The 17,396-nt window shown below is 41.4% G+C and overlaps 1 protein-coding gene across 8 annotated transcripts in view; it reads left to right on the top strand.

The window, feature by feature from the left end:
- Positions 1–17,396, top strand: part of LOC106586206 (low-density lipoprotein receptor-related protein 2) — a 63,773-nt gene that overhangs the window by 1,098 nt on the left and 45,279 nt on the right. For all 8 annotated transcript variants that reach the window (XM_045707402.1, XM_014173223.2, XM_045707399.1 and 5 more), the window contains exons 2-9: positions 7,766–7,882; positions 9,625–9,735; positions 9,868–9,981; positions 10,218–10,334; positions 10,946–11,089; positions 11,287–11,406; positions 11,530–11,658; positions 12,193–12,362. In XM_045707402.1, the coding sequence (XP_045563358.1) occupies positions 7,766–7,882; positions 9,625–9,735; positions 9,868–9,981; positions 10,218–10,334; positions 10,946–11,089; positions 11,287–11,406; positions 11,530–11,658; positions 12,193–12,362 (1,022 nt within the window). The remainder of the gene's footprint in view (positions 1–7,765; positions 7,883–9,624; positions 9,736–9,867; positions 9,982–10,217; positions 10,335–10,945; positions 11,090–11,286; positions 11,407–11,529; positions 11,659–12,192; positions 12,363–17,396) is intronic.

Raw genomic sequence — 17,396 nt, 5'->3', positions numbered from 1 at the left:
AAAGCGACCATTTCTACCTAACGAACAACGGGCAAAAGAGGTCATGTAAACAACAAGGGGAATGCTCTTGCAACCTCACATGTAGACATCCCAGGCTTAATAGACTATGTTTCTTCTTCATTTTTACCAGCTGTGTTGAGTTAGGCCTATATAGTCTACATTCCAAGACAATACAAAATAATGAAGTAATACAAAATACATGAAAAAAGACACAAATATTTTAATCAAATGTAGCAATTTAAATGATCCAGTGGCATTTTGTAGTACACAATATGTGCAAGCTGAGGATCTGAGCTGTCTTGGTCAGAATTAATTATAATATTGAATCAAATCAGGGCTTTGTCAGCATTGTCAAGTTAATAATTAGCAGGTTTGTCCCTTACAAATGAACAATGATGTACCAATGATTTGTGTCCTCATAGGTTTAAAAAAGCATTCAAGTCAACAGGTAATCAAAGACATCTATTTCAATCGATGCCAAATGTGCATTTCCATGGCTAGCAACAGAGCATCATGCACTTCCTGCATCTTTTGCAGTTTGTATCATGGCACCTGTTGAGCTCCTTAGAAATGTGAGGCAGGAATGGTTGATTTATTCCAGATTCATTCAGCATGTTTGAGAGGAAATTACTAAAAGGGCTTTGGTGCAGGAGGACAGGTTACTTTCTCTAATCCATTGAGCCTAATTGCTGTTGGGTCAGCTTCATGATCTTTTAATGTGTGACAGACAATCTTTTCTTGCTCATTATCAAGAGGCTTTGAAAGTGTTGTAAAATGTGTGTGTCGGCATAATGGATAATGTGACACACTTGTAGGGTGATTTAATGTTACAGTAATGGGTAACAAAGGAACTGGACTTGGTGGTTGAATAACCTCTGTCATGGCTAGTTGACCATCTTTTGCTAGCATGCAGATTGTGGCTGTTGAAAACATGTTTTTGCTGGTTAATTGTATGAATATTGGGTGTCTTTCAGTGTCTTTCAAACCTCAATCATTTGCCACGAACAGCCTTGGTCATTCAGGGTCTTATGAGAAATATGAGTGATTGGTTTAGAAAAAAATGGATACAAAGTAAACCAGGATCAACAAGATGTTCTGTGTCAGTGTTACACATGTTGTATAGTACAATGGGAGTTGGGCTTGTCTTATTAACATTTCCCCTACTATCTCAAATAGGTGTTTTCAGCTTGTTTCTCTCAATTATTCTGTTTAATCTATTTTTAGTTTATTTGTGTTACAGCATGTCACAACAAAAAATACTTGTGGGTTGATGTTGAAATTTCACATGGTGCAAAAAAACCTGGCCAGCATGTGCATACTAAACCTTACACATGCTGTGCCCTTTTCCGGTTTAGGCCTAAATCCTTGGACAACGGTAACGCTCTATTAGTGAACAGAAGTTGGGAACAGAAGTTAGCACAGTTGGCTTAAATGAAAGACTAATCCTTTCTCATTATACAGCGCTCTCAACCCAGGTCCCAGACTATTATGTGATGCATAGGGTGCAATGTTTAGGCTAACTCAATGCTCATGTTGTGTTGAGTGACAGTCTGTCAGAGACAGTGAACCCAAACATTTGACCTCCCGCAGTAATGCAGTGTAACGTCTCAATTTCTGCTGCTTCCAATATATTTCTAGTAAAATGTAGCTTTACACATAAAAAAAAATAAAAATCAACGAAGTACAGCTTCATTCATCACACACTATTTCTCGCCTCCTTTTGGACCTATGCCACTGCCAAACTCCCTTGGGCTTTTCTCTGTTTTGTGTGAGGCAGTAACAGCCAAAGTCAGTTGTTCAGCAGTTGACTGCATTCTATTGCATTGATTTCCATATGAAATGGAGCAGCAGCACTTCGCTCTGACAGGATGGACGGCTCCAGCGCTCCACGCTGCCAGCCGTTTTCTGGACACACATTCAGAAAGTGCGAGGGGACGTACCAAAACAAGGCCGTAGTGATGAAAGAGGCTACACCTCTTTCAGAGGCCCGACATGATTGGAAAGAGATGTTTTGGAGAAGGGACAATTTTTTTTGGGGGGGGGGGTTTGTTTTTTTTGTAGGAAGCTATACTGTATTCTGTATTCTGCTATCCATCTCCATAGTCCCTTTGGCGTGTTGACATTTCCAGTTATGAGGTTTCAGCCCTGCTGGCTCTTCCATTGTTCCATTGTGATTTCACAGTGGGGTCTGAGGCATTGGGAGGCATCGTTCTAATGAAAATTCCTCTGCTGCTCCTCTTTGTTTGGCAGTAGTAGGGCTATTTTTCACTGTGGATGGTGTGGGGTTCTCGCCTGCTGTGGGTTTAAGATGGCTAATTAGAAAAGACATGGTCAGAGAGATTAACAAAAAAGAAAACACCAAACTAAACAAAACAGTCAAAACAAAGACACTAACAAAAAGTACCAATCCTTAGACAACAGATTCCTAATAGCATATTTGCATCATATTGGCCACTTTTCTCTTAACTTTCTCTTAATAGCCTCTATTTTGACCATTGTTAGTACATTTTGGCTTTTAAAAATCAATTTATCAATTTTTCCCTGAAGGAAAACTGTAGTTACTCCGATGACTTAAAAAAAGACTATGGCTGAATGTAAGAGCAACTCACAATCATTGAAAAGTCCACTTTAGTCTGCCAGTCACCTTTCCCAGAACTGATACTGGCAGGAAACACTGCCTTCATTTGAAGGACTCGGAAGATTGGTTTCCTTTTGGCAAAGGTTGTTGAAAGCTGTTAACCTAATGTATAGCATACAAGGGATCATCCCCATTGTTGCTCGGAAGTCTTAGGAGTGTCCTTCCTCTTTTAGGAGTGTCCTTTCTCTGAACTTGAAGTCCAGTGATGCCTGTTATTTATTATATTTTCGCTCTTTAAAATTTTTGTTTTGTTTTGTTGATTAGCTGGTGGACATTGACACATGCAATCCTACTTCTGGGTCAAGCAACGAGTGATCATGGTTTTATGAAATTATAGACAAAATGAATCACTATTTTCAGTATTATCCTTGGAGTTGTCAATACACCCATGGTTTTCTTCTGATATCTACCATATATTGAAAAATGTTACATATCCCAAAGTATAATGATCGTAATGGCATGGTGCATGAGACTACTAACTGTCTGTTCAGGGGTACAGAGATAAACCCAAATGTCTTTCAGTGGTGTCACTGTGGTGCTCCGATACTGTATGCACCGTTTGTCTTACCTGCCATGTTACAGATGATGCTGAAACCTTCGGGATCATTGCCTCGCAACAAAGGCACCCTTTGAGCTAATGGGGGAGCAATTTTATCATTAGTAAACTGAGCAGGAAAAAGGCTTGCTTCCCAATTGGCTGCTGAAGGAGTTAAATATGAAGCCCATTTGGCTGGCGTAGTTTAAAAGACGCTTGGTGTTGTCGGCTAATTATTCTGAGACAAGACCTCATGATATGAGAAGCCCCTCACAAGGCTTTTAGTGCAGCAGCACAGCCATGACCCCACAACTCAAGTGGAAGTGATCCATCTTTGAAGTGCCCATTACATAAAAGAGATGATTAACTGCTGACTCGTCTATAATAAACTGTCTGCTTACACAAAATGTGCCAACTGAATGGGCTGAGATTTTTCAAGTCAATTCATTACAATTTATTATGACTGTTTGAAAAGGAAGGAGCATTTCCTTTGGCTTTTGGCATTTGGTTCAGTAGTGGTCGTATTGTAAGTGTTCTTTTTCCACCTGTCAGAGGTTAATGCTTTGCCAGACTTGTTCTATAATAAGTAGGCGGAATCATAATATGTGTCCAACGATACCACTTTGGCCTTGAATAGCTCCTGGTGTCAATGTCCTACCAAGGATTCATATCATCAGCCGATGCTTTGCCAGTTTATCTTTATTTTAAATGAGAAGAAGATAAAGGCAGAGGGTACGTGGGCAGGAGTTTCCTGAAAGATTTCAACTTATCAGCACAAGATCAAAAGACGACATCATACTAATAATGCTCAGTGGAGTGAGTTCCATATGTTTAGCATGATGGTGTGGTGGGATTGAAAATTCTTATTCCGTAAAAAAATTGTCCGGTAGGTATATTAAACATGTTGGTTTATTTTTGTCTGCAATTGACCAGTGTCTTCTTCTTTTGAATGTCCTTATCATGTAACGTGCTCATATGCCTTTGGAATTTGAAGTAATTTGCTGATAGCTGTGGTGGGAGAGAAGCACTACATGAAAGGTTGTGCTAGTAGAAACCCAGTGCACATGCTGATTGGTGATGGTACAGCTAGTTGGTGCTATGGAAATACCTGATTACAGGCATATTTGCTTCTAGGACAAGGACGAAATTGTGGTGTAGATATTGGGGGGACAAACAGTAAACGGGGGGTTCATTTTATTTAGCATTTTAAAACACATTTCCTCCAACCTACACAGTTTGACATTACTTATTATGCCTCTCTTGAGGGGTATATCGAGGGGTATTTTGAAAACACAGTAAAGGTGTGACCTCCTGGGGGCCCCCAACCAAAACATATTTTAGTTTTTTGTATGATTTTAAATCAATTATTGTGGGGGACGAATCGACCTGTTCTGTATGTTGGGGGGGATATATCCCCCCATCCCCTGTGGCAATATCACCTATGTTGTAGAACTCACAATACATGTATTAATACATTTTGTATTACATAATGATCAATGGATATCCCCATTGACACATTTATATTATGTGAAAATTGTTCATGAATCATTTTCAAAAAATCTTATTGTCCAAATTTGGAAATGTAATGTTTTTTTTAAATTAAGTATTTTGTGTGTCATTTGATTAGTGAGGTGGGAATGTTAGATTCAGAGATTAGAAATCAATGTCATTGCATTTGTATTATGGATTTTATTTCTCACAGTGTTGTTTGTTTCTATTTCCATGTCTTCAGTTTGTTTTGCAACTGAGGTGTAAAACCTTTCTCTTCAGCACATATTTGACCAACCAGGGAGTGTGTTTAAAGGTAGTCGAAAAGACACTGTAGACCACCAATCACCACCTTGCATCTCCCTCAGCAAAGAATTTGGGTTTAAGGGTTGCGGTACCACCTGGTACCACTATTTATTCCAATTACATTTCTGACAGGGAACAGCATGTGCCTTAAATCATGTCAGAGAGAAACAATCAGAATTGCACATTCCAATTCAGATCGGTCTGACAGAACACTCTGCCACTGAACTATGCTGCCTCAGTCGATATCTCCTGGAAAACGTCAGGGAAGGTAGAGTGGTGGTACCTTATCTTCTCAGATGCCACTCAGTGAGAACATCAAAAGGAGGCTTGGGATGAGTGTGCTGAGGGTTGTATAACTGTCTGGAGGATGGCTGGCACGCTCATCTCCAGACCATCTCAATGCTGTTACCAGCATGCTTCATCAATAAGAGACATTACCAAACACACTTAACACTGTTTAGATGTTTTGATAAGAGACGCAAAGAGTTCCAATTACTCATGGGAAATAGTAGAGAGGGAAAATAAGAGCGGAAATGATTTCACATTTCTTACCTAATTAAAAAATACTCATGATCATGATCAACTGATTAAGAGAATGGAGAGTTATGCACCTGGGGACTGAAGGTATTACAAAAAAGTTTGGTCCAAAATATGGAATGAAGAGAACTTTAGTAGTAATAATGTCTCCTGTATGAAGGTTGTGAGACGGGGCAGTTCCGGTATGGGACTGGCCGATGCGTCCCACAGGACTGGCATTGTGATGGGAACGTGAAATTATGTAGACAACTCTGATGAAACCGACTGCCTTGAGTAACCTCTCATTTGGACTGCGCTGCATTATTACCTTCTTCATTTCATCAGGATTTATCAAATGTACTCACGTTTGGCTGTTAAAGCATTGCTTCTTCTTATCTTGTGTAAGAATCACCTGGCATTGTCTTACTTAGACCTTCAGGTTCATAAGTATTTGAACACAATTTGCATTATTTTGGCTCTGTACACCACCACAATGGATTTTAATGGAAAACAATCAAGGGTTTTGTCAAAATTGTTGTACAAACCGTGTAGGAATTCCATAGCCCTCTAATTTTAGGGGCTCAAAAGTAATTGGACAAACTAACATAATCATAAATTAAATTAGGAGTTTTAATACTTGGTTGCAAATCCTTTGCAGTCAATGACTGCCAGAAGTCTGGAATCCATAGTCATCACCAGATCCTGGGTTTCTTCCCTGGTGATGCTTTGCCAAGCCTTTACTGCAGCTGTCTTCAGTTCCTGCTTGTTCTTTGGGCATTTTGCATTCAGGTTTGCCTTCAGCAAGTGAAATGCATGCTCAAATGGATTCAGGTCAGGTGATTGACTTGGCCATTGCAGAAAATTCTCTTCTTTGCCTTAATAAAAAAGTATTGGGTTGCTTTCGTAGTATGCTTCGGGTCATTGTCCATCTGCATTGTGAAGCGAGTTTTGAAGCATTTGGCTGAATCTGAGCAGATAATATAGCCCTTAACACTTCAGAATTCATCCTGCTGTTTTTGTCAGCAGTCACATCATCAATAAATACAAGGGAACCAGTTTCAGTGGCAGCCATACATGCCCACGCCATAACACTACCTCCACCATGCTTCACAGATGAAGTGGTATTCTTCGGATCATGAGCAGTTCCTTCCCTTCTCCATACACTTCTCTACCCATCATTCTGGTACAAGTTGATCTTTGTCTCATCTGTCCTCATCTGTCCATGTTCCAGAACTGTACAGGCTTTTTTAGATGTTTTATGGGAAACTCTAATCTGGTCTTCCTGTTTTTGAGGCTTAGCAATGATTTACATCTTGTGGTAAACCCTCTGTATTTACTCTGGTGAAGTCTTCATTTGATTGTTGACTTTGACACAGATACGCCTACCTCCTGGAGGGTGTTCTTGATCTGGCCAACTGTTGTGAAGGGGTTTTTCTTCACCAAGGAAATAATTATTCTGTCATCCACCACAGTTGTTTTCCATGGTCTTCCAGGCCTTTTGGTGTTCCTGAGCTCACCAGTGCGTTCTTTCTTTTTAAGAATGTACCAAATAGTTGATTTGGCCACACCTAATGGTTTTGCTATTTCTCTGATGGGTTTGTTTTGATTTTTCAGCCTAATGATGGCTTGCTTCACTGGCAGTGACAGCTCTTTGGACTTCATATTGAGGGTTAACAGCAACAGATTCCAAATGCCACACTTGAAATGAACTCTAGACCTTTTATCTGTTTACTTGTAAATGAACTAATGAGGGAATCACACAGACCTGGCCATGAAACAGCTGAGCAGCCAATTGTCTTTTGGTCCCTTAAAAAGGGACATATTAAAAGCGCTGTAATTCCTACACCGTTCACCCAATTTGGATGTAAATCCCCTGAAATTCTGTGCTTTCAGCTCATATTCATTATTTAATTTCAACTCCAATATGCTGTGGTAGATAGCTTTAATAATAATAACTTAGTCAATGTCCAAATATTTATGGACCTGACTGTACATATTGACTGGTGTTGCTGAGAGTATGGAAACTAAAATGGGATGTGCTGTGTGTCTCCTTAGCCCATGTAACGTGATGAGAGTCATTTCCAGTGTTTGAGTGACTTTACAAAAGAGGGAGTCAATACACAATTACTGAGTAGACCATACAGTGTACAAAATATTTCATTTAGAATTTTCACCAATGTGACAGATGTCACGAATGTAAACACAGGACTCTATGACAAAGGCAATTAAGATGTAGAGAACTGTTGCACTTGTGGTTAAGTTGCTCCTCAATCTCGCTGCAGCTGGTAGGAGATGCTCCAGTGAACAGTTCAGCTGCACCAATGGGGGCTGCATCCCAGGGGAGTACAGGTGTGACCGGCTGACCGACTGCTCCGACGGGGCTGATGAGACAGACTGCCGTAAGTCCTCCAGTGTGGCTTACTTACCTTCTTGCCTCAGGCTCCTCTGGCATTTTAATCAATTTGTAAAATGAATAGGCTCGCTGACTGACAGAATGGCCACAATATGCTTCTTGTTGTCAGAGGTTGATTGCAGATTCCTTGGTGGATTAGTCAAGCTGAAGTTAGCTGCCATTATTGTGCAGACATGTTAGACTCACACTTTGGTCAGAAAAAATGCCAAGACTGTTTGTGGTGTAAATAGAAAACTTACCGTAAGTGTTTTTATCCTCCCATTAGCTTTTAGCATTTTTTCTTGTTTGCGACTGTACATAATTCCGTACAAAGCTTTATATTTCAGAGGTAAATTGCCACCATGACTTCATGGGGGAGCAGCCAAGGGTATATTTCACATGTAACCAGGTAGTTCAATTGGGGTGGGCCCTTCTACTGTTAATGATATTAAAAGGGGGTTAGAGCTGCTAAGATAATGATCTGCTAGCAGCGGACTGAAACATTTGGCTAATTGCAAGGGTGTAAAACTTTTTAAGGATCGGTGTCCCGCTAGCGGGACAACTTCCGGTGAAACTGGAGGGCGCGTAATTCAAATAAATTCTAATAGTTATTATGGATTTTAAACATTTAGGTCGTCTTATATCGTCTGAAAGCTTAAATTCTTGTTAATCTAACTGCACTGTCCAATTTACAGTAGCTATTACAGCGAAAACATGCTATGCGATTGTTTGAGGGCGGCGCCGCACATCAAAATATTTTTCCACCAGCACAGGTTTCATACATTCACATATAAAGATTAAATATTCACTTATTTTTTGAAAATCTTCCTTTGATTTGTCATCCAAAGAGTCCCAGCTTTAACGTGTAGTGTTGTTTTGTTAGATAAAATCCTTTTTTATATCCCAAAAAGTCTGTTTAGTTGGCGCCATCGATTTGAGTAATCCAGTCGTTCAATTTGCAGAGAAAGGAATCCGAAAATCTACCCTTACACTTTGTTTCAACAAGTCAAAATACGTTTCTATTTACTCCTCAGACACCCTAAAATGTAATCAAACTATAATATTTCTTTCAGAAAGAAGTATGTTCAATAGGAAACTGATTTTAGCAGGTGCGCAACTTCCTCATGGCGCGCAAAAACACAGATTTCTAAGACTGTGTCCTCTTACAAAAACGGTTATTTCTTATTCGTTTTTGAAGTTACAAGCCTGAAACCTTGAACATAGACTGCTGACACCCTGTGGAAGCCATAGGAATTGCATCAAGGGAGCTATTTTACAATAGGATTTTCTCCTACCATATCTATTGTGTTATATTCTCCTCCATTATTTTAACATTTCTACAAACTTCAAAGTGATTTCTTTCCAATGGTACCAATTATATGCATATCCTGGCCTCAGGGCCTGAGCTACAGGCAGTTTACTTTGGGCACGTCATTCAGGCGGAAATTGAGAAAAAAGGGGCCTAGCCCTAAGAAGTTCATTAATGCTTGAGTACATGAGAACTTTATATAGGAATGTTTAAGACTACTGACATTTAAAACATTTGACGTTTGACATTTGAGACATGTTTAAGACTACTAGAGACATTTGACGTTTGACAGGGGAACGGGTTATACACCTCTTTGAACAAATTATTTGTTTTGGGAATTGATGCTGATTCCTTATATTCCTTGAACATTCCACAGATGGGTTTGTTCTATGTCAGTCTAGTATGATTGGCCTGTTCTGGCATGTTCATTTCCTTCTCAGACTACCCTGAGTGTACAGAACTGAGGTGTGCCAATGGTGCCTGTTATAACCAGACTCAGCGCTGTGACCAGGTCGTGGACTGCCGTGACGGGTCAGACGAGTCCAACTGCAGTAAGTGTCTACTTCTGGCCGTGACGCATGATCACGCATTCAGCCAGACCCTCTACCTGAGCAGCAAGGTTGAGATGAAGAACTTATACATACAGTCAGTCGCTGAAGGGGTTTTGTGTCTCCTTTATACAGCACAGCACTGCAGCAGTGGCCTGTTCCAATGTGGCAACGGAGAGTGTGTCCCTCAACGCTACGTCTGCGACCATGACGACGACTGTGGAGACAGGAGTGACGAACAGAACTGCAGTGCGTACCTCTACCCTCCTTGCACCATATCTGCTATCTGAAAACCTTGAGTCTGCAGCTCTTATCTTAACTCCCCAGATAGATTCTCCCCCTAACCTGGACTTAATCTGACCTTTTCTATGTTCTCTCTCTCTCTCTCTCTCTCTCTCTCTCTCTCTCTCTCTCTCTCTCTCTCTCTCTCTCTCTCTCTCTCTCTCTCTCTCTCTCTCTCTCTCTCCCTCCCTCCCTCCATGTAGCCTATCCCGCTTGCAGAGGGAGCTACTTCACTTGCCCCAGTGGTCGCTGTATTCACCAAGTCTGGCTTTGTGATGGAGAAGACGACTGTGAAGACAATGCAGATGAGAAAGGCTGTGGTATGGATGCTACACAGTTCCACCTCCCCTTCCTCATGCTTGTTCCTTTGGTCAAATCTCCCTTGACACATTTCTAATATTGGACATAGAGGCATGAAAAGGAAACAGTACGCAGGTTCAGTGGAAGCACACTTTAATGAGTGAGAAACGCTGTTGTGTATGAACCTGATTCACCTCTGGTCTCCATGGTTGGTATCGGCTAGGCGCTATGCTTGTGCACCTTGAAGTGTGGTATTCAAATGCCTCTTTGTGGCACAAGATGGCTCAGCCCTCCAAAGAGCTTTAGAATTCCTCCACACTGCTCTGAAGAGTGTGTTTTTAGAGGATGGGCAGCAGAACCTTCCGAGCCCCCACGTGACCCTCTTGATACCCCCCCCCCAGTGTTTTCCTAGACAATGAAGTTTGAGTCACAGTGCCCTTGAGTTCAGCCTGTGAATTCTTATGAAGATAAGTCTCCTGTCTTCAGTACATTCCTCACACACTGTTGCTGTTTTCGCAAAGCACAAATGTGGCATGTGTACAACTCCTGTGCTGTGGTTCCCGCCTGTTTTTGCTCTCTATTGTCTCTGGTGTGGTCAAAGGCAGTGAAGATAACTTTGTATTCTCTGTAGATGCCATACCACGTGAGTGCTATCCTGGAGAATGGCCCTGTCCGTCCTCGGGCCTGTGTATCCCCATGGACCAACTGTGTGATGGGACAGCCCAATGTCCAGATGGAGAGGATGAGACCAGCACCACTGCTGGACGCAACTGCAGTCAGTAACAATACAACTAGTTTAACATACACACGCATGACACACACACACACACACACACACACACACACACACACACACACACACACACACACACACACACACACACACACACACACACACACACACACACACACACTAACCTGTATTTTGAAAAGTGCCATTGGGAGTAATGTGCGTCTGTCTGTGGTTGTCAGGTATCTGGAGGTGTGCCTCGCTGAGCTGTGAGCATCGCTGTCATGCGTCCCCCGAGGGAGGAACCTGCTCATGTCCTCCTGGATACATTGTCAACAATAACAACAGCCGCTCTTGTATCGGTGAATACTGATACATTCACTCATTGACATGGAAAGAACTGGAAACTCAGGCTACTGGAGGTAGAATATGGGATGTGTGCTTTTGACTCATTCAGTTTTTTATCATTTTATTCTTGGGTGAAGACTTTGATGACTGTACAATGTGGGGCGTCTGCGATCAGCTCTGTGAAGACAGGATGGGAACCCATCGCTGCAGCTGTCGAGAGGGCTATTTCCTAGAGCAGCACCGATACTGCAGCGCTAACATCTCAAGTGAGTGGCCATGGTTGAGCTTCAATATACTTCAACATATCAAACCCATTCCTCCAGGCCCAAAGCCTTCAGCCCCTCAGCCCAGCCTCCTATCTGCCAGCCCCTGCCAGCCTGCTCTGCTTTCTGGTGCATTGTTGCGCACCGAGTGTTGTTTTAGCCAGTCGTTTGCTTCTGTGGACCAGTGAATTACTATTGACCAAGAGACAGACCCCTCTGCCTTTGATCATGAGGCTAGCAGCAAGGAGATACTTTCTTTGTTAGTAATACAGATCAAATTATCTTGGCCATATGGGTTCCTAAAAATGACATTAAATGGATTAAATGAAAATAAAAAAGGTTCTACCATAGATTTAGATTTGAATCAGGTATCAAAGCTGACTGACTAAAATGTATAGTTTTTTTATTCACTATCTCTTCCACTTCTGTGTAAAATCATGACTCATCATTTGGGTAAAGTAAAAAAATACATGTTTCTAACCAGAGATGATGAAATGTCTGATATTGTTGTCTTACTGATTGCCTTGTCTACTGTAGCTGGAGTACCCTCGCTGATCTTCTCCAACGGCCGAGACCTGCTGATTGGTGACATTCATGGGCACAGCTCACGCACCCTGGTCCATTCCCGGAACAGAGGTGTCGTTGTCGGGGTGGACTTCCACTTCCACCTCAAAAGAGTCTTTTGGACAGATACTATTCAGAACAAGGTAATACTGGTCTTTGAATTCTCAAATACTTGATCCAATCCCCATCATGAATGGTTTCCTCTGGCCCTGTTAAAGGAATCAGTGCATCACTAGAATTACCTGTACAGTAGACCATAGTTACAGTCCACAAGATAGAAAGACATTGTTTGAGGAAATGCTTGAGTTGTACAGGAACCTGCCCCCCCTCAAAGGAGAGGGAATACTTTGACAGATCTCTTAAGATACCACTGTTAATACTGTACAAATGGCAGACCTGATGGCTTCAAAATGACTGGGTCATAATGAAGGGGAAGTAGAAAAATATCTAATCAGGAAAACTGATACTGTCTGATATACTTGTACAATGTTTACATACCTCTGTGTACTTTTTTCAAACTTTCTTATTTTCAAAGTGATCGTGCAGTATTTTTTATCTCCATGTCCACCCTGTTACATGCATTCTTTGGCCAGCTCAAAGGGCTTTGTTCGGTCTCTTGGCTTCTGTATGGTTTGAACCCCAGCCATGAGGCTGAAAAGCAGGAACGTACCAGGAGCGGGGTATCTGTGTAGATCAGCTACCTCCATGGCAGAATGACAGCTGATTTAAAGTGGGGGGGACCACAAACAGGGCATGTGAACATACTGGGGAGGTTAAACTAGCAGGCTACTTCCACATCTTCAGTTTCTCTTTAAACAGGTCAGGTGAAAATCCTGTTTTCTAGACGTCTGGATCTCATTTCAAACGAGCCAGAGCTGTAAAGAGCACTATCCTTTCCTTGGTGCCAAGGCTCCAAGCCTGAGAAACTGGTGCCATCTTTGAATCGGTAGGGTAAAGGTTTCAGAATAATACCTGACCGGCACCACTCACCACTAGGCTTCCTGTTGCACAAAATCAAATCAATCAAATCAAATGTAATTTGTCACATACACGTGATTAGGGGCGGCAGGTAACCTAGTGGTTAGAGCGTTGGCCCAGTAACCGAAAGGTTGCTAGATCAAATCCCTGAGCTGACAAGGTAAAAATCTGTTATTCTGCTCCTGAACAAGGCAGTTAACCCAATGTTCCTAGGCTGTCATCGTAAATAAGAATTTGTTCTTAACTGACTTGCCTACTAGTTAAATTAAAACATGTAATTACCAGATGTTATTGCAGGTGTAGCAAAATGCATGTGCTTCTAGCTCCAACAGTGCAGGATTATATTTTTATTTTATTTAACCTTTATTTAACCAGGTAGGCCAGTTGAGAACAAGTTCCCATTTCCAACTGCGACCTGGCCAAGATAAAGCAAAGCAGTGTGACACAAACAACACAGAGTTACACATGGGATAAACAAACATACAGTCAATAACACAACAGAAAAGTCTATATACAATGTGTGCAAATGTAGTAAGATTAGGGAGGTAAGGCAATAAATAGGCCATAGTGGCAAAATAATTACAATTTAGCAATTAAAGACTAGAGTGATAGATGTGCAGAATATGAATGTGCAAGTAGAGATACTGGGGTCCAATGATCGGTGCAATGATCGGTGCAATGATCGGTAAGCTGCTCTGAAAGCTGATGCTTAAAGTTAGTGAGGGAGATATGAGTCTCCAGTTTCAGTGATTTTTGCAATTCGTTCCAGTCATTGGCAGCAGAGAACTGTAAAGAAAGGCGACCAAAGGAGGAGTTGGCTTTGGGGATGACCAGTGAAATATACCAGCTGGAGCGCGTGCTACGGGTGGGTGCTGCTATGGTGACCAGTGAGCTGAGATAAGGCGGGACTTTACCTAGCAAACACTTATAGATGACCTGGAGCCAGTGGGTTTGGCGATGAATATGAAGCGAGGGCCAGCCAACGAGAGCATACAGGTCGTATGGTGGGTAGTATATGTGGCTTTGTGACAAAACAGATGGCACTGTGATAGACTACATCCAATTTGCTGAGTAGAGTGTTGGAGGCTATTTTGTAAATGACATCGCCGAAGTCGAGGATCGGTGGGATAGTCAGTTTTACGAGGGTATGTTTGGCAGCATGAGTGAAGGATGCTTTGTTGTGAAATAGGAAGCCAATTCTAGATTTAATTTTAGATTGGAGATGCTTAATGTGAGTCTGGAAAGAGAGTTTACAGTCTAACCAGACACCTAGGTATTTGTAGTTGTCCACATATTCTAAGTCAGAACCGTCCAGAGTAGTGATGCTAGACGGGCAGGCGGTTGCGGGCAGCGATCGGTTGAAGAGCATGCATTTAGTTTTACTTGCATTTAAGAGCCGTTGGAGGCCACAGAAGGAGTGTTGTATGGCATTGAAGCTTGTCTGGAGGTTTGTTAACCCCTGTGCGGCCTCCGTCCCGACATCCAGCGAAAAATCATATCGCCATTAGCATAACACAATTTAATAATATTTTTTTTTCTTTTTTTTTTCCTAATTATATCGTTTTATAGATACACCTCTCCTGAATCGAACCACGTTGTCCGATTTCAAAAAGGCTTTACAGCAAAAGCAAAACATTAGATTATGTTAGAGGAGTATATCGTAAAAGTAGCCACATAGCCATTTTCCGACCAACCACATGCATCACAAATAACCAAAAAACAGCTAAATGCAGCACTAACCTTTGACAATCTTCATCAGATGACACACCTAGGACATCATGTTACACAATACATGCATTCTTTTGTTCGATAAAGTTCATATTTATATATAAAAACAGCATTTTACATCGGTGCGTAACGTTGACTAACTATTTTCCCTCAAATGCATCCGATGAAACAGAGCTACAATTTACTAAATTACTATTCGAATTTTTTTTTAAATGTAATATTGTCATTCTAAGATTTATAGATGAATATCTCTTGAAAGCACCTGTAATGCCAGATTTAAAAATAACTTTACTGGGTAATCACACTTTGCGATAAAAGGGGATGCGATACTCAGAACAATAGGCTAGCAATAGCAATAGGCTAACCATCTTGGAACAATCGCATATCACATCTAGTCTTGTATACTATTGTCAATAATCACTTACCTTTGGTTGTCTTCATCAGAAAGCATTTCCAGGAATCCCAGGTCCACAACAAATGTATTTTCGTTCGAAAAAATGACTCCTTTATGTTCCAAGAGCTTGTTCTTGTTAGTGCGTCTGAAGGCTGATCCAAATGCTTCGTCGGCCACGGGACAGCCATTTAGAGAAAATGCATTTTTTCCCCATTTAGTTTCGTTCAAACATGTCAAACATTGTATAACATAAATCTTCAGGGCGTTTTTCAACAAGAGAGCCAATAAGATTCGAGGGGGACGATTGCATTGTGTTTCAAAACGTTTCGAAAGGGGAGGGTAACCAGGGGCGCCGGCGTCATAATGGTGATGGCCCTCTCCGTGTGACCACGTTCCACAGCGTCTCATTCCTTCAATTTTAACAGTAGAAGGCTCAAACCAATTTGTGAAGACTGGGGACATCTAGTGGAAGCAATAGGAAGTGCTCAATGAACCATAGCTCACGGTGTGATTAATAGGCAACGTGATGAAGTTGAGTTCGCAATTCAGAATTCCACTTCCTGTTTCCATCTGTCTCGGGGTTTTGACTGCCATATTAGTTCTGTTATACTCACAGACACCATTCAAACAGTTTTAGAAACTTTAGGGTGTTTTCTATCCACAAGTGTTAATTATATGCATATCCTAGCTTCTGAGTTTGAGTAGGAGGCCGTTTAAAATGGGCACAAATTTTTTTCAAAAATCGCTTTAGCGCCCCCTATCCTAGGGGAACGCCAAGAGGTTAACACAGTGTCCAAAGAAGGGCCAGAAGTATACAGAATGGTGTCGTCTGCGTAGAGGTGGATCAGAGAATCACCAGCAGCAAGAGCGACATCATTGATGTAAACAGAGAAAAGAGTCGGCCCGAGAATTGAACCCTGTATGCATTTAGTTTTACTTGCATTTAAGAGCAGTTGGAGGCCACAGAAGGAGTGGAGACTTCCAGAGGTCCGGACAACAGGCTCTCCGATTTGACAGACTGAATTCTATCTGAGTGTACAAGGCTGTTGGTGAACCAGGCGAGGCAGTCATTTGAGAAACCAAGGCTGTTGAGTCTGCTGATAAGAATGCGGTGATTTGAGTTGAAAGCCTTGGCCAGGTCGATGAAGATGGCTGCACAGTATTGTCTTCTATCGATGGCGGTTATGATATCGTTTCGGACCTTGAGCGTGGCTGAGGTGCACCCATGACCAGCTCGGAAATCAGATTGCATAGCGGAGAAGGTACGGAGGGATTCGAAATGGTCGGTGATCTGTTTGGTAACCTCTCTAGGGGAGGTGGGACGAAATCGTCCCACACTATTCAACAGCCAGTGAAAAATCAGAGCGCCAAATTTAAAACCACAAAATGTCATAATTCAATGTTCTCAAAGATAGGACTATTTTACACGATTTTATAGATACACTTCTCCTGAATCGAACCACGTTGTTCGATTTCTAAAAGGCTTTACAGCGAAAGCAAAACATTAGATTATGTTAGGAGAGTACATAGACACAAATAACCACACAGCCATTTCCAAGCAACTAGCATGCATCACAAATACCCAAAACACAGCTAAATGCAGCACTAACCTTTGACGATCTTCATCAGATGACACTCCTATGACATCATGTTACACAATACATGCATTTTTTTGTTCGATCAACTTCATATTTATATCTAAAAACAGCATTTTACATCGGCGCGTGACGTTCAGAAAATATTTTGCCTCCAATACTGCCGGTGAAGCAGCGCTACAATTTACAAAAATACTCGTCATAAACGTTGATAAAATATTAAACTGTCATTCAAAGAATTATAGATGAACATCTCCTTTATGCTAACGCTGTGAAAGATTTCAAAATAACTTTACTGGGAAAGCACACTTTGCAATAATCTGAGTACTGCGCTCAGAAAAATACACTAAGCAATACAGATAGCCGCCATTTTGGAGTCATCTAAAATCATAAATTGCATTAGAAATATTCCCTTACCTCTGATGATCTTCATCAGAAGGCACTTCCAGGAATCCCAGGTCCACAATAAATGTTGTTTTGTT

The sequence above is a fragment of the Salmo salar genome, chromosome ssa25 (assembly GCF_905237065.1).
Source record: "Salmo salar chromosome ssa25, Ssal_v3.1, whole genome shotgun sequence".
In the NCBI taxonomy this organism is placed as follows: domain Eukaryota; kingdom Metazoa; phylum Chordata; class Actinopteri; order Salmoniformes; family Salmonidae; genus Salmo; species Salmo salar.
This window is presented reverse-complemented; position numbering and strand designations above follow the sequence as displayed.